The sequence below is a fragment of the Amblyomma maculatum genome, chromosome 1 (assembly GCF_055883805.1).
Source record: "Amblyomma maculatum isolate TAMU_Amacu chromosome 1, ASM5588380v1, whole genome shotgun sequence".
Lineage (NCBI taxonomy): Eukaryota > Metazoa > Arthropoda > Arachnida > Ixodida > Ixodidae > Amblyomma > Amblyomma maculatum.
Genome location: NC_139344.1, coordinates 200,041,867 through 200,063,338, shown reverse-complemented (window position 1 = coordinate 200,063,338; position 21,472 = coordinate 200,041,867). Strand labels below are relative to the sequence as shown.

The window sequence follows — 21,472 nt, the reverse complement described above, 5'->3', positions numbered from 1 at the left end:
TGTAAACAGAGAATGCAGAATGATTCGGAGTAGCAGTATGTGAGAATAATTATGTGTGAAGTAGGCAACAGTGCATTGGATTGTTGGGTAAGGCATGCAAGCAGAGTGATCTTTCAAGATGACTCCTGGGTGTTTACGTAGCCCCTGGAAATGAAGGGACATACGGCTGAACGCCACACGCAAATAACTTCTTGCCCTGGACTGACTGACTTTAGTGATAACAGCATGAAATCGACACTTATTGTTGACAAACTGTTAACAGGTTCGTACTGCAGTCTCATATAGCAGATCAATAATGCCACTTGGGGTCTGCAGTCTGTATTTAAAAAGTTCAGTAATTGAACTTCATTACCCAGTTAGATGACAGCAAAATAAAAATAGCTGGAGTAACTCGAGGCCAGTGCCAGCATTATATTATGCATCTGGTTTCATTTGCATCCGAAATACCTGTCATTTTTCAAACCTTGGCTCGGTATTGTGGGATAACTTGCATATTATTGGGCAAAACTGCTTCCAATTCTAATAAAAAAACTGACTCTGACAAACTCTGACAAGAGGCCCATGCATCATGATATATTTATTTGATGAAAGTCTGGGCAATAGTTGCTGGCTTTTGGAATGAGAATGTTGTGTCGATCACTAATTTTCACATTTCCGTCAGCTGCATCCTTCACGGTGTAATGCTGTAGTAGCTGTGTCGTCTTACAAGTAGCTGCGTCGTGTGTGAGAAGGCTTTACCACACATTGCGCTAACGGCACTTCATGAGCAGCCACATTTGTCGTGGTGGAATAGAACCGCTTGGATGGAAGTGAGGAAAAGGCACAGTGGTCCTAATCAGCATCCATAACAGTGTGCTGCTGGACTCTGTTGGCTAGGTGATGAGCGGCCGATAGTCGCTGATGCTGCATGCCAGCATGAAGTTGAGAGAAGCAAAACCTAAACTATGTGGTTGTCATATTTTAGGAGATGAAGTCATCTGTTCTTTGTCACACTTGTCATTGCTCAGAGTTACACGGTCGACTCGGCAGTATGCAGTTCAAGCTTGGGAAGGGCAATCTTCACGATTACCTACTGTGCCGTTTACCTGGACATGGCCTACCTTCGGGAGCCTGTTTGAATTTACCAGTCTGAGACCCATACCATTTGAATCAAAGAGCGCACACAGCACCATGAGTGCCTTGGCCACCCTATCACAGATGTGTTTTTCTGGCTATGCCCTTGTCTGGCAACAGTTTGACTTTTCTGTTGTGGAACTGACTGGCGTCTGAATTAATGGGTTTCTTTGTATACATAGTCTTATGTGGAGCTTGGCCGGAACAAGTCATACAACTGGAATTATCCAAAATTTGGAATTATTGAAGTTTGAATTAATGAGGTTTCACTAATGCTTTTAGAAGTGTTTATGCCAATAGTTTTCAGAGTTCACAAGTAGTAAAGCCAGTTTCCTTTCTAATTCCATGTGTTAAGGAATGGAGAAGAAAACCAATGTGCTGCAGCCAGAAGAAAAGAAGACAGTGGCCTACCACGAGGCAGGTCATGCTGTTGCTGGTTGGTTCTTGGAACATGCTGACCCTCTTCTCAAGGTGTCCATCATCCCTCGTGGAAAGGGCTTGGGCTATGCACAGTACCTGCCCAAGGAGCAGTACCTGTACACGACAGAGCAGGTGATGCGTTGTAGACTCAAGTTCAAGCTTAAAAAATACTGTGTTGACAGCACCACATAAGAAAATAGAAATTTGTTTCCCCCCTGATTTCTGTGCAGTTGAAAATGTGCTTTGTGTAAGGATATACTGCAGCAGAATTAAATAGAAAAAGAAAGAAAAATATTATGAAAACATCCATTTTCTTTGTCGAGTAGTAAGCAGTTTGAACATTAAATTTCAGTAATTTTATAAGGCCATTCGCTTTAATCCCTTATTGCAGGTTTGGTCCTTTACTAAGAAGCATTTGCTGCTATTGTAATTAACCTATTTTATTAGAAACAAAAACGGCTAATCTTTCAAGCAGCCTGTAGAGATCTGATATCTAAGCAGTTTAATGGGAGGTTGTGACTGATGACCGGTACTGCTTGCAAAGAAGTCGCTGCTTTGTGACTATGGAATGCTGGTACATTTGTTTGTTCCTCTAGAGCTAGAGTGGTTTTACCATGTTGTTGTAGTTAAATATATGTTCTAAACATCTTATGGGCAGGGATATGGGAGCAAGCTGGGGGGAGGCAAGGGGGGGGGGGGCGCAAGGGGAGGGGATGACTAAGTAACCAGCTATTAAAAGCAGTACCATGCAATCAGTAGTAGTCCTGATGGTACTGTTTGGCATCTTGCGCATAGGCAAATGGTGAAAGTGATGTTCTATGCTTCTCAAGTGACTTGACCAAGTTTACGAAGTAGTATCTGGTTGCTCTAAGCCGAAATGTGGAGATGAGTCAGCCGAGTGGCATGCTGGACTGTGAACAGCTTATCTATTGTGTTTATTGTTAAGAGAGAAGTTTCAATCAAAGGCCATTGGGGCTGGCTGGGGCAGTCAGTGTCATGCAGTTAGCTGCGTTGCATTTGTGAACTTAAAAAGCAGTGTCTGACTACATTTGATGGAGTCTAATAATAAACATATTTTTTCTTTCCTCTTTTTTTTTCCCCCTTGCATTTACAGCTTCTGGATAGGATGTGCATGACATTGGGAGGCAGAGTCTCTGAGCAGATATTTTTTGGCAAGATCACAACAGGTGCTCAAGATGACCTGAAGAAAGTTACCCAAAGTGCATATGCCCAAGTAGGTGTCAGTACCTAGTGTAGCCATCTGTTCGTGTTCATTGCTTCACTATAACATCGAAGAAAAGAAGCTGTATATATTGTCAACGTCAGAAATAGCACACATATAAGGTTGTCCTTTTAGTGAAGTTAGAAGGATTTAGAACGTAGATAAATTTCGTGGCAGTGTTCCTTGCTTTTGCCATGGCAGTTGGGAGAACCAATGCTTAACACTTGCTAGGATAGCTGCATTTGTTTATTTGTTGAGGTGGAGGTACTGGGATTGATACCCAGCACCTCCACCAGAAAATGTAACGAGTAGAAGGCAACAAACACTGAACGGATCAGTTCCACACACTACACTCAGCTTCAACCTCTTTTTTCCTCGGTTCAGAGAGGCACGCGGCAATACATATGTCTAGGTTATCCATTTACGCACATAACTGTGGTAATCTACTTATGAAAAGCTTTATAGTGCAGTATTGTTGTTCGTACTCTTATTACATAGCTCACTAAGGCTTTTTTTAGTGTTTTATTACCCAGCACTACATTGTGCAGTACGAGTTTTTGCTTTTGCAATACAGCTTTCCTTTGTTGCACTTTTTCACACCATGGCATTTTATGTCTTGACTGCTTTTACAGTTTTGTTTGGTCATTATGCTAACTTTTTGCAGGTGGTGCAGTTTGGAATGAATGAAAAAGTGGGCAACTTGAGTTTTGACATGCCTCAACCTGGTGACATGGTGTTGGACAAGCCATACAGTGAGGAAACAGCACAGATAATTGACTCTGAAGTGCGTAAAATGGTGCAGAGAGCGTATGATCGCACCATGGCACTGCTACAGGAGCACAAAGCAGATGTTGAAAAGGTGGGTGTTTCACCTAGGGAACTAAGCAGCTCAGGCAGCTTGCAGGGCAGCTGGTTGTCTTAATAAGGATCCAAGCAGGTGCCGAATTGACAGACACCGAGAACTGCTGCTTGGCACCATTTTCAGTGTGGCACACAGTGACAAGAAAAGGTGGTGCTACCCTTTCATAGATGCAAATGTTTTCTTCTAATACCGTATTTGCTCGAATGTAACACGAGGGGCGACTTTGCATATTGCCTAATGTAAAAATTAAAACCACGAATCTGATGCGAGATGAGCACCTGAAAAAGTACTTTTAATAGACATTGTGGGCCCTGCAGTCTCATCAAAACCGCTCGTTCGTCGTCGTCGTCAGAGGCCAAGTTCTCGGAAACAGAGTCTTCCTTTTCACTCTCGTTCTCTCAAATGATGTCATCCTTGGGAGCCTTTGCGGTTAGGCTCACATTTAAATATCACCTCCCGCGGCATCCGCCACTCACGTATAGTAAACGTCGAGCTGCCGCAGAATTTCTGATTTCTTCTATCAGAATAGCTTTGCTTTTCTACCATCATTCAAAACATGATAACGGAAGTAATCGTACTAACTAACCCACTGCGAAAGATGCGGCAAGCATGGGATAAAGGTGACGTGATTGCACGATGCAGTGCCATCGTGCGAAACTTGATAACAGTATAAGTAACTGCACTAACCTACTGCAAAAGATGTGGCAAGCGTGGGATAAATGTGACAACTTGACTGTGAGTCTATGAGCAAAAAGGGCAGTGTTTTGACTGGATGGATTGGGATTTGGCAATTTGGCTTCTCTGGTACCCACATTGCCAACATACCATCGTAAAACTGCGGAAACCGAAACTTAGTGGCGACATATTCAATTTGGCTGCACCCCGTTGCTGCTTTAGGCCAATCAAATCGCAGTATTCGATTATAACTCGAGAGCGGATTTTAAGATCCAAAAATCTTGAAAAAAAAAAACTCGTTGCATTCGAGTAAATACGGTAACAGCTGTATCTTGCTGATACTTCACCATTATGCAGAACCATGGACGCTAATGAAAAGTGGTGAACTTAAATTGAAGGCAATGCAGCCAGCTTTATAAAGGAAAGGTGTCTCTCGTGGCTTGAGTCGCTTTGGGACATTAAACCTTACAAACCAAACCAACCAAACCTTAACAAGAAAAACCGATAGGTGTAACTTTGAGTGACTGGAAAGGATTAGACTGCGTCAGAGAACAAACACGAGGTATTGATATCCTGGTCAAAATCGGGAAACATGTGGGCGTGGGCAGGGCATGTAATGCAAAGGCATGATAAACGATGGCCATTAAAGGTAATGGAATGGTTTTCAATAGAGAGTAAGCTTAGAAGGGGGGGGGTAGAAAGTCAGATGGGCAGGTGAGAGGAGGGAGCTTTGCAGGGATAAGGTGACTACAGCTGGCACAGCACTAGGCTAATTGGAGGGGTGCGGAGATTTTCACCCTGCAGTGAGAGCAATTCTTCAGGGGAAGTACTCTGGCAAGGTGTCAAGCACTTACCAGAACATTCGCTTTCCCGGTGGTCTTATTTTCAGTCAAAAAGTCATAGTTTTTCACTTTCCTCTGATATAGGCATTGTGTAGGTGCATCTTCAGGTAAACAGTAGCCGACCAATTTTTCGGACTCCAATAATTCAGGCTTACGCAATATTTCAGACCTCATACAGGAAGCTTCGCGTGCCCCATAGGAACATGTAAATTTTTATTAGTGATATTTCAAAGTTTATGGTGTCCAAATGTTTGATTTTTTTTAACCAGATTTGGTGCCAGTAATAGTGTGGATATAGTTTTTGGCCAAAGGTAAGCTGGGCATGATAAAGGACAAATGAGGCAAGGACCTCACTGAAGCCTCAGAGATAAAGAAGAGGTGGCAGGAATACACAGAAGAACTGTACAAGAAGGACCCGAATGTGCAAACCCAACATAAGACGGTTGTGATTACTGATCTCGAGCCGGGCATCCTGAAGAGTGAAGTTGAATGGGCCTTAGCCAGCCTTGCTAAGAACAAAGCTAGCGGAATTGATGGCATTCCAGCAGAGTTGCTTCAAAACCTCAACCATGACGCTGTTAACATGCTGCATACATTATGTCAGAAGATTTGGACAACCCTGCAGTGGCCACAGTATTGGAGGAGGTCAGTTTACATCCCCATTCCAAAGAAAGGCAGTGCCAAAGATTGTTCCAACTACCGCACGATCGCGCTTGTTTCGCATGCTAGCAAGGTGATGTTGAAAATCCTCCAAGGTAGGCTGCAGCAGTATGTGGATCGGGAGCTTCCGGACGTGCAAGCTGGGTTTCGCAAGGGCAGAGGAACTAGAGACCAAATTGCCAACCTTCGCTGGATCATGGAAAAAGCAAGAGAGTTCCAGAAACCCATCTACTTCTGCTTTATTGATTATGCGAAAGCGTTTGACTGCGTAGATCACAGCAGATTGTGGCAAGCTCTCCAAGAGATGGGAGTTCCAATTCACCTCATCTGTCTCCTCAGGAACCTGTATGAAAGGCAAGAGGCCACAGTTAGAACTGGGCATGGTCTTACTGGTTGGTTTCCGATTGAGAAAGGAGTGAGGCAAGGCTGCATACTGTCGCCCTGCCTATTTAACCTATACGCAGAGTGCATCATGAGGAAGGCCGGTCTGGACGAGTCTTCAGCTGGAGTGAAGATTGCTGGAAAACGTATCAACAACCTTAGATATGCGGATGATACCACTTTAATGGCAGAAAGTGAAGTGGAACTCAAGAGACTTCTGATGCGCGTACAAGAAGAGAGTGAGAAGTTTGGGCTTAAACTGAACATTAAAAAGACAAAGATCATGGCGTCTTGCCCTATCAAGTCCTGGAGCATCAAGGGACAAGAAGTGGAAACTGTGACAGATTTTCTCTTCTTGGGCTCCAAGATTACCTCGGAAGGAGACTGCTGCCATGAAATTTGGAGACGCCTGCTTCTGGGAAAGAGAGCAATGGTTAGCCTTGACCGCCTAGTAAAGAGCAGAGACATTAGTCTGCCAACCAAGATCCGTATAACTCGTGCTATGGTCTTTCCAGTTGTGATGTATGGATGCGAGAGTTGGACTGTGAAAAAGGCTGACCGCCAAAGAATTGACGCGTTTGAATTGTGGTGCTGGCGAAGACTCTTGAGAGTTCCTTGGACTACCAGAAGATCAAATCAGTCGATATTGTCGACCATAAACCCTGACTGTTCATTGGAGGGTCAAATTCTAAAGTTGAAACTCAGCTACTTTGGTCATCTGATGAGAAGAGAGGAGTCGCTGGAGAAAGATTTGATGTTGGGAAAGGTTGAGGGTCGCCGGAGAAGGGGTAGGCAGCGAACGCAATGGTTAGATGGCATCCTCGAGGCACTGCAGATGAAGTCATGTGATGTTAGGAAGATAGTGAGAGACCGGAAAGCGTGGTGTGATATGGTCCATAGGGTCACAAAGAGTCGGACACGACTGAACGACTGGACTGTTTTGTCGGTATGACATAGATGCGAGGGGTTCGTCGTTGTCGTAAACAACCGTATTCCCGCGGCCATGAAAGCTAGGCAAAGCAAAGACATTCAGATGGACTAACTTAGCTCTTTGTTCATCGTTGCCATTTGAGGCATTAGCAGTACGGGAATGCTCGTCATTACTGTTGTGGTGTTGTGGTCGCCTACAGAGAGCGTGCAATAAGACTGAAAATACGAGGGTGTACCCAAAAGAAACCGAACCGATTTTTTTTTTAACTTATTTATTCACATTTTAAGCCCAAACCCTCAATCTCCTTCAAAGTACTCTCCACTTGCACTAATGCACTTGTCTAATCTTTCATTCCACTTTTCAAAACATTGTTTAAATTCACCTTTTGTGATGCTTGACAGCACCTCCGTCGCTTTTTTCTTTGCCTCCGCAACATCAACAAAATGATTCCCTTTCATGTGTTTTTTTATTCGAGAAAACAAAAAAAAGTCACACGGGGCAAGGTGCGGGGATTATGGGGGGTTAGGAATGGGTAATACCATTTTTGGTCAAATATTGTCACACAGACAAGGCTGTGTGGGCAGGGGCATTGTCATGATGGAGAAACCAGTCACCCGACTGCCACAAATCAGGCCGATTCTGCCGGACACTGTTGCACAATCTTTCCAAAACTTCCAAGTAGAAATCCTGGTTAAGTGCCTGACCCTGCGGAACAACTCTGAATGGAAGATTCCTCTCAAGTCGAGAAAACAAATCAGCATTGCTTTGAGGTTTGATTTCACCTGAAGAGCTTTATTGGGACGAGGCGAACTTGAAGTCTTTTACTGGCTTGATTGTTGCTTTGATTAAGGATCTTAAGCATAGCACCAAGTTTCTTCACCTGGGATGGTTTTCGAAAAAATTTTAGATCATTTCAGGACTCTTCTTTCAAAGAACAGCATGCTTCCACGCGACCTTGTTTTTGTTCAGCAGTCAGCAGTCGTTGCAAGAATTTGGCAGTCACCCTTTTCATTCCCAAATGTTCTGTAAAAATTCGCTGCACTGAACTCCAAGGCACTCCCAACAGCTCCACAATTTCTTCAGTTGTTCTTCGGCGATTTTCGTTGATGACTGCATAAACTTTTTTCAACATTTTCTAATGTTCGGGTCATGGAAGGACGACCAGAACGAGGTTGGTCATCAATTGATATTTCACCAGTTTTGAAACAAGAAAACCACTCAAACACCTGAGTTTTCCCCATAGCATCATCCTTGTACACCATTTTTAACATTTCAAGAGGTACTGTTCCATTTTTATTGTGAAAGTAATACTGCTTTCACTTTTCAGCCCTTCGCGTAGCGAGGCGGTAGCTACCATTGATCTTTAGCGTGACCTTTAGCCCGCCGCCAAGCACAGCTGCACAAAAACAGGGGCCTCAACTCATGCCGTCAACTCGCGAGGCGGTAGCTACCAACTGCGGCCTAACTCCCGTTCCCTCCTACAGCTACAGCTGGAGTGACGTCATCCCATCTGCTACAAAAACGGGCCCCAACACGCGCCGTCAACTTGCGAGGCAGTAGCTACCAACCGCGGCCTAACTCCCGCTCCCTCCGTGAGGGAGCGCTACAGCCGGAGTGACGTCATCCCATCTGCCGCAAAAACAGGGCCCCCAACTCGCGCCGTCAACTCGCGAGGCGGTAGCTACCAACCACGGCCTAACTCCTGCTCCTACCGCAGCTACCGCCGGGGGTGCAACGTTGGATACTATAGGAGGTGGCCCAGAGGCAGGTGGAACCAACGCAGTCTCCAGGGATGCTTTCATTTCCGCTGGTGTAAAGAATGCCGTTTCAGCCGGTGCCGGAGCGGCAGTTGTACATTCTGCCTTAACCTCACCCACAACCAAGTATATCGTTGCAGCCACGGCACCCCTTGCCTCGCTACTAGTTATACATAGAATAACCAGGTAGCACCCCGCAATAAACAATAGTTGAACCATATGCCGTGGCCAGAGTGAATCACTGCATAACCATAAGCATAACCAGCTACACCACCAGCTGAACCTCTGCGTAGCCATAGCTATTGCTTTCGCAATTACCAGGCTTAACCAAACTAAGCCACTGCCAATTTTTTTCGAGTAGAAAGCAGAATTTCACCGCCGCACGCTGTTCACGAAAATCAGCCATTGCAAAAACGACACTCACAGAAAACAGTTGTCACTATAAGCTCTGCCAAAGCTAGTACATCTGACCTTCAGCGACGGCACTCGGCTGACTGACTCTGGAATGTTCACTCTATGTGCTCCTAGCAGCAAAGCACGGTACAACAAAAGCGCTGTCCACCGAAAAATTAGGTCGGTTTCTTTTGGGTATCCTTCGTATACAGGACCGTCTGCCGCATTTGAGGAAAAGTTGGGGGAGGGGGCGGTTCCGCTCGCTATTTTCCTATGAGTTCCATCTCGCCATCTTCGCTACCATAGTTAAGCATGGAAATTGAATGTTATTGCGTCGTGCGGCGCATACATTCATTCGTGGCATGAGTATGACCTACAGCTACATTACAGTACGTCGTGAAGTGGCATGACTCTAACTGGAGGGTTATAGTAGTTATAGCATAGCAAATCCCTTTTTCCAAGGCATCACTACGTATACGGTGTCCGCCTTGAGCACATTGCGTGCTTCCCGGCGGCACGCACACCTGCGATGTCGGCATCAATAATCAGTGCGCACTCACTGTCAGCCATGCCCGCAGTACAGTTGAACCTCGCTATAACGAGCACAGATATAGTGAATTATTGGATAAAACAAACTAAAACTAAAGTTTGGTTGGTCTATGGTTTATTTCTGTGGGAGTTTTTTCTGTATGATGAAACAAATATTTCAAAATTTGATGCTAGATCGGTTATAAGGAAGTGGGTTTTTTTTTGCATTAAAACGGCAAAAAATTGCTTTAAGGAGCAGGAAAAAAACATCAAGAAACGCAATTTTTTACAATCGAACCGCCCGCCGCAGAAGTATGTTTAAATAGCCCGCGCGTTTATGTGCCGCATCATTTAGTGGCGGCAACAAAAATTACTGCTAACGGCTTATGGCCCCCATGCACAGTGATCTCTAAGGTCATGAACGGCCATGGCCGAACTCAAGCAGCGTCACAAAAGTATGTTTAAATCACCTGCACTTTCGTGTGCCTCATCATCTGGTGGCGGCGACAAAAACTAGTAAATCTCCGAGTTCACACCTCCGCACATGGTAATCTCAGAGGTCATGAACGGCCATGGCCGGACTTGAGCGTCGCCGCCACCTCCACTGCTGCTCGAGTCCAGTCATGCAATGGCTGACAGGCATATGACTGGCATGTCATCACCATTGCCTCATCATGGCGAGCCCCCTGCCGCGCCTTTGCCACTGTGACCGACCCGTGCGCGCTACACTCAATGAGTTTGTTTGCTCCGTCGCGCAAATTGTGCGCGGAGGCAACATCCCTTCTTAGTATTCATTTTTGTTCTCCAACACTGAACGAAAGCGAGATTTCATGTTTATACCAAGTTTTTAATTTAAAAATTATGCATTTTTGCACCTTTGTGTTGTCCATATTAGTCTGCATTTTGTTTAGTTTCAATAGCAATCTTATTTACAGGAATTTGGGTGCACTTTTTTATAACGAATATTGGATATAACGAACAAATTTTCGCGCCCCATACTGCTTTGTTATAACGAGGTTCAACTGTATTGGATCACGCAAGTTTGCACGCATGCACGCAGCAGCAGATCACAGTAGCAGATCGTGCTATGCTTTAACTCCCTACTGTGGATATATAAGCAAAACATGGAGAGTGGCTAAGTTCCTGACTACTAAAGGTGATTTTTCGTAGTAAAGTGATATTTTTCAAGTTCACAAATTTTGCTGACTGTTCAATTAGTTGGACCATTTCCCGAATCTCGCCGAGTCCGAAAAGTTGGTCGATGACTGTACCACTACTAGTAGCGCAACAATTGTGCCAGTTTAACCAGAATGATGCACATAAAATTTGTGTGTGCAAACGTCTTCAAAGGTGTACAACCCATCAGGTGTGCTCCTTGGTCATGCAGCGTACAATAAAACTTCGTTAATTCACATAACACAGGGCCAGAGAAAATGTCCGAATTAACTGAACCTCAAATTATTAACGAATCGAAAAAAAATTGTTGCCAAGTTTTCTGCTTGAACTTATTTTTAATTCTTAATTAATGTGCAATCATTAGTTACTTTGTATGAGAACTGCTTGAACTTATTTTTAATTCTTATTAAATGTGCAATTATTAGTTACTTTGTATGAGAACTGTGTGTCGAAATATATATTTTCCACAATTCCACCAAGTTTTGCTTGCATGCACACTGCCTGATGAGCCAGCACATGTCCTCTAGTGTACTCACGGAGTCTAACCTCCACATGGCACAGTATAAAAAAAAGAAAACGCTCTGTACATGCTCGCTACATAGTATAAAACGTTTGCAGACATTTACTTTAACCCTTTCTCTGTCACGAACGTACCGGTATGTTTTCGCACTTCCCCTCCACAGTGTCGCCGACGTGCCTGTACATTCTCTATCGTGCATTCAAACCTTTGCGCTTGAACAGGCTGCGCCATCTGTCAAATCTTTCTACAAGTTCGTATTTTCGCCCCACATTGTGTTGGTACGTATATACTAAAGAGTATGGAGCGACCGCGCCCACCCCCGCCACCTTCTTTGCTGGGGGTGCACTCGCTCTGCGCGCGCTAGTCTATCACGCTAAGCGATCAAGCGGTGCGCGCGTTTCGCAGCCCGCACATTTCGCGGCACGCACGTTTTGCGGCCCGCGCGTGCGGTTACGAGTTCAAGGGTTGTTCTGCCATCTGCTGCAAGTTTGCAGGTTTTTATTTTTATTGTGTTGGCATGTCTGCTACGATGCGTCATGTTCAGGGGCTCGCGCCGTTGTCTCTGCAATAGGTCGACACATGACTCGATCGCTGTGTTCGCTCTCTCTTGCCGCGCCCTTGCTTGTGGCTAGTAGCAGCAAAGAAGGTTGTTTTAGCCTCTTTCTATCTCCCTCTGTCATCTTGATATCACAACATGCCATTTATTTCCATTGTGCGGGTCACCGAAAGTGCACCCTCCGTGCACGCGGTTACTTTTGGGTGGCTGACTGTGCGGGACCTTCAACTGCAGACTAGAGCGATGGCTCTTTTAATTATAAATACGAGCTAAACTCGGATTCGGTCTCTCAAGTAGTATCGAGCAGTTTTTTTTTATATTATTCTCATTTATCTAATTTATAATCAGGCTGATAAAAATGATGTTAATTAACAACACCTGCAAAACACTGAAATGGGCATATTCTGTTGACTATATTATTTGTATAGCAATCATAATAAAAAATAAATTGCTATGTTCGTTTCCTGATATGCTCGTTCCCTGAAACCAAGCCGACACTGGCGGTGTGTCACGGCTAGAAACGCTCGACAGCGAAAGCGTTAAACACAAGAGGACAGTGACAACACAGTCTGCTATGCACAAGTAAAGAAAATAGCGAACATGATGAGGGGACGAAATTAAAAAGCATCCTGTCATACCTTCCCTGCCATTCGTATGGCATCTTTACATTTTGGTTGCACACGAGCACCAGTCGTGCTATTAGTGCGAAAGCAATGATCAGGAGATTCAGAGCTCAACAAAATTGTCTAATGTTTGTATGTCCGCTTCGTTTAGGTGTCCACCAAAGAGTAAGGCAGGTACTGAGATTTTTCAAAGTGACTCAGGCTATGAGAGAAGTCGTAGTGAAGGTGCTCTGGAAATTTCGACCACTTGGGGTTCTTTAACAGGCACTGCGTAAATTCTGAGTAATATGCAAGTTGATGTATAGGAAAGTAAAGTTGCAGTACCTTTCACATTTCTTGCTGGACACCTAAGCCATGCTGTTTGGGAAGGGAAGAAGGTGGGAGTAAAAGAGGTACTGCAGTGGAGGGCTGGGGAATAATTTCCAGCACCTAGGGACTTTTATTGACATCACTGTGCTGGTCTCTCAATGCTAAACCGCCAAGCAAAACGATGCCAAACAGTGCCTGCATACGTCTTAATCAGTTTAAGCAGAGTTAAGGTACTCCGGAAATTGCAACCACCCGGGGTTCTTTAACCGGTACTGTGTAAATTCTGCATAATATACAAATTGATGTATAGGAAAGGAAAGACAGTACCTTTCACACTTATTGCTGGACACCTGAGCCGTGCTGTATGTGAAGGGAAGAAGGTGAGAGTGAAAGAGGTGCCATAGTGGAGGGCTGGAGAATAATTTCCACCATCTAGGGACTTTCACGTCCACTGACATCACTGTGGCGGTCTCTCAATGCTAAACCATCAAGCAAAATGATGCCAAACAGTGCCTTCGCACGTCTTAATCGATTTAAACAGTTATACCCCGGCCAGTTTTTTTTTATGGTGACACTTCCGAGTTGCTCGCTTAACATTGTCGTCAATCCATCTCTGATGCTCTGTGTACATTTGAGGTTGGGCACCTGTCTGCTTTAAACGAAGTGCTTCCAATTTTTATAGTTACAGTAAACTTTCTTTAATCAGCCTTCAAGGGAGCAGGAAAAATGTTAGAATTAACCGAAAGTTCGAATGATCAGATAGCAAAGAAAAACTGCCGAAAACTGTTTGCATCAAAGCAATTCATTTGATGAGCGCCTTCAAGATGGTTTTCTTCAGCCAAGATGAAACCCTAGTGAGAACGACAGTTTTTCCCTTAGTCAAGCGCTTTGCTTTGCGCACACTGTCGGGAACAATGGAGAATTGTTAAATAATTGTGAAGACCTCCGTTAGCCTTTTTTTCAGTGCGACGAAATAGCAGTGGTGCCCCATCACGTTTTGAGGAGGCTTCAGTGCACAATCTGCGCAGTGAAGTATTGTGGTGAAGAGCACAGTTCAGTGAAACAGTGTGTTACCAGCACACAGTTCCACTGCATAGGAAGCAAATGTGGGTGCATGTGAGGGATATATTGTAGGCATTAGGACAGTGTGACACCATCCCAGCAGCATCACTATTTTTATTTCAGAGGGTCAAGAGCAAACCTCTTGGGAATGGGTATTTTTGACAAAGGAGCGAATATCAAGCTGACTGGTATTTCAACTTATTAGATTAAACTGTTCAAATTTAGGGAAAGGTTACAGTTAATTCAGTAAATGTAGCCTTTTGTTTATGTTGCAATAAAAGCACATTTGTCATTTCAGTTCAAAAGAGATACTCTTACAGGCATGACTTGGCTTACAGAAAGAAGTTTTTTTGTCTGTTAATGAGCGGGAGGAGGATGTCATTTTCATTAGTATTCTGATCTGACGGTCACAGTTCTCAAGAGGGTGGACTTAACGTCTTTGTGTGCCATGGAGTAACAGTGACTCTAGAAAAGGGTGTAAAAATCAGTGTGTTCATTTCTTTACCTTGGCCCTGTAGTGACTGACATTATTAGTAGCACTTTCTCTGGAATGTTTAGAAGAGAATGGGCTCACTTCTGGCTGGGTTGCTTAAAGAAGCAGACTGAAAAGCCAAAGCACTTTATAAATAAATTTTGGAGACTGGTGTAGTATTCTGCATTTTATTTGTATTCTCTTTGCCATAATAGGCATGTGTTGCTTGTCTGCATCACTTAGACTACTACTTTTTCTTGTTCTGCTAGCAGTTTGGCAACAAGGCTGTGTTCTATATGTCCTTGTTGTGAAAAACAGCAACAAGTGTTAGGTATTTTAGGTGTTTGTATTGGTCAAGTGGTGATGTCTTCCGATAGAATGAGCCAGCCTTTGTATGGGTCAGGTAGTCATTCCTTCCAGAAGAATGAGCCAGCTGGATCATTTTATGATTTCGAAAATTTTTGGAAAGAGCAGGTGCTTGCTCTTAAGCAATAAAACCATGTTGGTTAGGTGCCTAATAGAGGGGGATGGGTCCTTATTTATATGTGTATAGTGTTTGTTTAACTGATGCTCTAGGAGCTGGTGTTTCCTCTGGCACTGAAGTTTTCTAGTACTGCGGGCCCTACTTGAATAACCAAATTCCCCTGATTCCTGATGCAGGTTTTAAACTAAAGCAAAATTATTGGGGAGCCTGAGGATGCTTTTATTCACTTTCGGTTTTATTTTCTTGTGGCTGTTTTGTTGTAGTACTGTACAGAACTGGTTTCATTGTGTTGCATTTATGAATTAGTTTTGACCTCACTGCCTAACTGAATAATACAGTTCGCAAGAAGGACTGTAAAAGCTATTATTATTGGTTTCTTGCCAGATTCCTATGCAGACGTGAATTCTCTAAAGAATTTTTTGCTTCGCTTCTAACACAGTGGCATCTAATCGGAGGAATTGATGGTGGTCGCTAAAAGCTCAAGAATGTTTGCAAATGAGCAGGTCTGTCAAGAGGCCTCCTGATACAGAAGTGTTAAGGCAAATGTGGTCTGCTTAGCCTTACATGTGCTATCTGTCTACTTTGTTTTTTTTTTTTTTTATTTTGTAGCCTCTCTGGTTCCTGTAGAATGACTAGACTGACTTCTGTATCCTCCTTTCCTGCCTTTTTTTTTTTGTATATAAAGGAGTGCCATTGGTACTAAAGGCTGTCCTTGCCTGTCAGGTTGAATGCCGTGGCTGACATGCTTGCTACGGTATTACAGATTGCAAAGAGACTCCTTGAGAAGGAAATCTTGAGCAGGGATGACATGATTGAGCTGCTAGGCAAGAGGCCATTTCCTGAAAAGTCGACGTATGAAGAATTTGTTGAAGGCACTGGCTCTTTTGAAGAAGACACCACACTACCCAAGGGCCTTGAGTCATGGAACAAGGGCCCTGAAGAAGATTCGAAGTCGAACAAGCCATCCTCCCCAGATAAAGAGAAGAAGCAGCAGCCTGTTAGTTCTTGACTTTGTCATTTTCATTTTTAATGTTGCGCTTTTTTTTTTTTCACTTCATTTTTTTATGCCTAGGCAAGCAAGCTTTAAAAATATGTTCAGTGTCACCCATTTTGGGGTCATGGATTTTCACTTTATTAGAATGTACAGAATTTCAGCTAATTTTATGTCTAGAGTGCATCATCGACAAAGGGACAAAACAGATGCTAGAGTGCTGAGTATTTGTGAATGGATAGCATAGCAGCAGTGCATCATTACATTGCCTGTGTGTTAGTGTGGTCTGTTGGTCTAAGCGATAATAAATTGTTTTTCCTTTAATTTCTCATGCATTTTGTCCAATAGCCTCATTTTAACATCTCCAGCAGAGAAAGATTTTGTAAACAAGTTTTGTTTACCATATTTTTTTTTAACATATTTCTCGTTATGGGGAAAGTGCATCACTGCTTGGTGTAGACTTTGTTGAACCTTCTTATAGCGAACGGGTAAACAGTTATAGAATAAATAGTCCTGTATAGGTGAAATTTGTAACAAAATTTTGCCAAGCTTAGGTAGGGACGGCACTATTTAGTCAGCGAAGGGACGGCAACTCGGACAAGGTGTTTACGGCGATTCTAGAAGCTGCAAGAAAAAAAGAACAGCACTACCAGTGTGCAACAGTCAAAGGCCAAGCATTAGCTGTGGTGGCTTCCCCACATTACATCCCTGTCGCTTGGAAAATAGTGCGCCAGAACGATAGCTGTCGTCATTTTCACCACATCCTTGATGGTCGACACATGTTCACAATAGTCACAAGGCTACAGCCGTCCATACTTCTGCCTCTGGGATGCTACAGATAAGTACTAGTAGAGGTATGAATGCGTGCTGGTTGCCTGGCTGTCTATCCTTCACGAGCTGTATCTTCCATGCCGCTGTTCGTGAGTGCTTATCACAAACACTAGTGCGACATAAGAGCATGAACCTACGAACAAACACAGCTCAGTGACGAGGAGTTCAATATACAGTGTTTCACCTAAGACTGTGTGCAGTTTTAAAACGTGGGCTTCTTAAGTTAGACGAACGCTTTCTTCAGCACTGCATCATCAGTGTTGCGTGCATCAGAATAGAACTACGTGCTAACTAGTGGCTGGGTAGCTAACACAGTGACGCCACCCTTGCGCCAAGGTGGAAAAGTTGCTAAAGCCAAACTGCTCTGAAATTAACCGGCAATTCAAGGATGCGTAACTTTGGTTGTTGCTTTCATGGCTGTCTCGCAGCAGTGTGGACTTGCATAGTGTAGTTTTTATGCCAGTATGCAAGCCGCAGTCTGTCCAGCAAAATTTCGGCGCCCATTTCAACCTGTTGACATTTTCCCTGCCCCTTAAAAAATGCGAGCAGCCTACATTTTGAGATGGGGACCGATGAACGCTTTTAGGCGTTCATATATTTCTAAGGGGTGCGCCAAGTCCGCCCTCATACCTTTGCTTTGTCAAACCTGTGCCGTCGTTTTGAAAAGTTCAGTGTTATTGCTACGCAGATTCTTTTACTATAGTGACTACCAAGGTGTCGTGTTGTTGCATTCCCAGCCACCTTTTCCTCCAGAATGCCAGGGACTCAATTAAGGAACTGTTGTGAGATGCGTGTCATCGAGTAATTTTCAATTCTGCATCCATGGCAAAACTTGTTTTGTTTCTTTAGCACAAAATATTTTGTATGTGTTGCTATTCATCACATCAAACTAAATGTTTTATAGCCATTTCTCATCTTCACGATGTGTTTTTTTTTTTTTGGCTGTAGGGGCCCTGGAGGGGTAGGGGGGGGGGGTGCTGCAGTGAAACTTGGGTCCCCGTAATGCAGAACCCTGCGCACGCCTATGACCAAAGCATAGACTGCTACAATATAATAGGACGTCTTTCCTTTCGTGGACGATTGAATTGTAACGGTCATCTCTCATGCAGGAGTGCTTGATGAACATATTGCTGCACAAAAAAAGATAAAAGGTAATTTGTGTTCTTAGGGATAGTTAAGACTGTCACATTCAGTGGGCTGCATGATAGGTTGCTTATTAGCTGATCGACACACTAATTTTCCTCATAGGCGCCATGTTCAGCACCACCATTGGCCACTTCTGCATCTGCATCCCTAGTGGAATGCCATGCTAGCCATGCTGTAGAAGTGCACGTGAAGAAGGGTTTGAAAAGCTCTTTTATGATTTCAAAGTACACGTAGGATGTCGTCTCTTCGGGAGTGAAATTTCAAGGGCGATGTATTCTTAAATTAACCCAATATGGGCACGTGGAAGTCATCAGCAAAATATTCCAAACAGCTTTCCATGTTTCACCGTCTACTCATGCATGCAGCCGTTTGTTCAAAGCTGCCCTTTTAAAACTTTACGATATAAGTATATGTGAAGTCAGACATACTGTTAATAGTTGTTCTATCAAATAGTGTTGCTCCAAATCACACAAGCTTCTATGTAGCACAGAATGTCGCCACAATGTTGCCTCCAAGCAGAACATCCATGCAATGTTGAACAACAAAATTCAATGATAATGTAACGTTGCCTGAGGTAGGTGAGGTTCCCATCGACCCTGATGACTATAGACATCAGGATTGATGGAGAATATCTCTGTAATCTACGATTCGTTGACGTTTAAGTAACTGTGGACGAACTGCAACTAATGATAAGTGATCTAGACAGGAGAAGCAGTAAGGTAGGCCTAAAGATTAATATGCAGAAGTCTAAGGTAATGCTGAACAGCTCGGGAAAGGAACAGCATTTTAAAATAGGTAGCGGAGCATTGGAAGTGGTAGGCAAATATATCTACATAGGACAGGTAGTGACCGTAGATCAGGACCATGAAAGGGAAATAACTAGGAGAATAAGGTTGCGATGGAGTGCATTTGGAAGGTACTCAAACATTATGACTAGCAACTTACCGGTATCACTCCTGAGCAAAATATATGAGTTGCATCCTACCGGTACTGACATGTGGAGCTAAAACATGGATGTAAACGAAAAGGGTTCTACTTAAGTTGAGGACAACGCAGAGGGCCATGGAACAGAAAATGGTAGGTGTAACATTCAGATGGGAAGCATGCAGAGTGGGTCAGAGAAATAACTCAAGTTACTGACATTTTAGTCTAAGATGAAGAAATGGGCATGGGCAAGGACATTTAGTTCGAAGAGAAGATGACCGATGGCCTCACAATTTGATTCCAAGGGAAGGTAAGCAGCAGGGGGCAGCAGAAAATTAGGTGGGTGGAGGAGATTAAGAAATTCGCAGGGGTCAAGTGGATGCAGCTAGCACAACACCAGGTTAATTGAAGGAAAATGGGAGAGGTTTTCTTCTTGTTATTTCCAAGAATAACAAGAAGAATAAGATTGGGATGGAGCTCATTTGGCAAGCACTCGCAGATTATGACTGGCAGCTTACCGGTATTGCTCAAGAGGAAAGTATACAACAGTTGCATCTTGCCTGTGCTCACCTATGGGGCTGAAACGTGGAGGCTAACCAAGAGAGTTCTACTTAAGTTGAGGACTACCCAGAGGGCTATGGAACGAAAAATGGTAGGAGTAACTTTAACAGATAGGAAGCGTGCAGAATGGGTCAGAGAAATGACTCAAGTTACCGACATTCTAGTGGAGATTAAGAAGAAATGGACATGGGCAGGACATGTAGTGCGAAGAGAGGATAACCGATGGTCGCTTAGGGTTACAAACTGGATTCCAAGGGAAGGAAAGCGCAACAGGGGGCGGCAGAAAGTTAGGTGGGCGGATGAGATTAAGAAGTTCGCAGGGGTCAAGTGGAAGCAGCTAGCACAGAACCGGGTTAAGTGGAGAGATATAGGAGAGGCCTTCGCCCTGCAGTGGGTATAGTCAGGCTGCTGATGGTGATGATGAGAGGTTTTCGCCCTGCAGTAGGTATATACTTTGCCTCACAAGATGTTTGCTGCACTGCGAAAGGCAGAGGCACCCTGGTCCAATCAGGATCACGTGCACTACAATAGGCAATTGTGTTCCTACACCCCTCTCGCCCCCCCCCCCCTCCAATTTGGTGGCCTGGTGACAATAGGAGCACAATTCTCCATTATAGTGCGTAGGAGTGAGAGGCACTTAGGAGCACAATTGCAAGGGCTCCTGTGGCTTTCGCAGTGCTGCATATATGTATCTTGTGAGATGAAGTACATAGTTCGGCCCGTCGGGATGACGCAGTGGTTACGGCGCTCGGTTACTGTTCCCAAGGATGCGGGATCGAATCCCGGCCTCGGCGCTATTGACCGTTGGGAGTTGGGAGCTATTTTCCCGTCCCGCAGAACGGAGTAGCCAATCGGAGCGGAGTGCAGACCGTGACGTCATGCCAAGTTCAATGACTCCCGGCGGCGGCTGCGCGGGCGACGAGAGCATCGCCGGTGTCGCTTGAGTAGCCCGCTCACTAAAACCCCTTGATACTTTGAAAGTTACGCCAACGATTGAACTTTGCCGCCGCCGCGCTACCTCCTCGCCTCCTCCTCGCCCCTTGCGCGCCCCTTCGCTGAAGGCCGGCTCTCCGCCCGATTTCCTGAGCGACGATTGGTCTCCTTGCCGTTGCCCTTGGAAACCAACGCGCGTCCGGCGTTTTCCTTGTGTTTTCTTTTTCCTTCGCGCCATTTTTCCCCTATTCTCGGCGAGCGAATATTGCGCGCTGTGCTTTTATTGCAGCGTGCAAGCTCTATGCCGTGCTGTTGTGCGTACAACTGCAGCAAGCGACCTGAAGATGGTTATGCGGTATTCATGATATCTCAAGGCAAGAGTGACGGCTTGCGCACGGGTGAATGGATTCACAAGATTAGTCGAAAGACGTTTATTCCTAGAAACAACAGAGTTGTTTGCGACGTCGAGTGCCTTTCTCACTCCCCGTAATAACGCGTCACCTGACGCTGCGTTTTTTATTCCTGCTTGCTGCTCAATATTTTTGCGGCGGCAGCATGTTCATTGTATAAAAATAAGGTTGTCCTCTGCAGCATGCTGAATATTCTGCGAGGCTCCAAGGCTCCATCATTTAACACGCTTCGACTTCTGTACAGTGAGAAACAGGGCGCTATAATCTGCTTTTTGCTGTCAGAAATAACTGGAAAATTACAGTCTCTCGATTGCATTTGTCGCGATTATGCTAGGATCCCTGGCCTCCTTCACTAAAAATCAAAATTCGGGCTTGTAGAGGAGCTAGCCTTTCCAGCTTTTACTTGTAGTGTGCGTCGGTTACTCGGGAGCATTGAATTCTGGCCCTGAAAAACTCTTTGGCAAGTAAACCCGAGGTATTGCGGGTAATCTGCACTAGTTAGGTCGTATAGCATTTTTTTTTTCAATTCTTGAATGTGTCTTGCCATGCTTCGACGCACGCGTGGGTTAAAAAATATGCGTTCGTTTTATCAGGGATACGGCCAATGTGCAGGAGGTGTTCATATGATCACACACGCTTCACTTTGACCATGACTACAAGGCGTTGGCAGGTTACCTTCGCTTTGAAAGC

General features: G+C 44.4%; 1 protein-coding gene across 2 annotated transcripts in view; it reads left to right on the top strand.

The window, feature by feature from the left end:
- Afg3l2 (AFG3 like matrix AAA peptidase subunit 2) overlaps positions 1 to 16,304 on the top strand; it is a 76,130-nt gene extending 59,826 nt beyond the window's left edge. For both annotated transcript variants that reach the window (XM_084590009.1, XM_084590008.1), the window contains exons 14-17: positions 1,469 to 1,665; positions 2,648 to 2,767; positions 3,420 to 3,614; positions 15,750 to 16,304. In XM_084590009.1, coding sequence (XP_084446135.1) covers positions 1,469 to 1,665; positions 2,648 to 2,767; positions 3,420 to 3,614; positions 15,750 to 15,995 — 758 coding nt within the window. In that variant the 3' untranslated portion in view covers positions 15,996 to 16,304. The remainder of the gene's footprint in view (positions 1 to 1,468; positions 1,666 to 2,647; positions 2,768 to 3,419; positions 3,615 to 15,749) is intronic.
- The last annotated feature ends 5,168 nt before the right edge of the window (positions 16,305 to 21,472 follow it).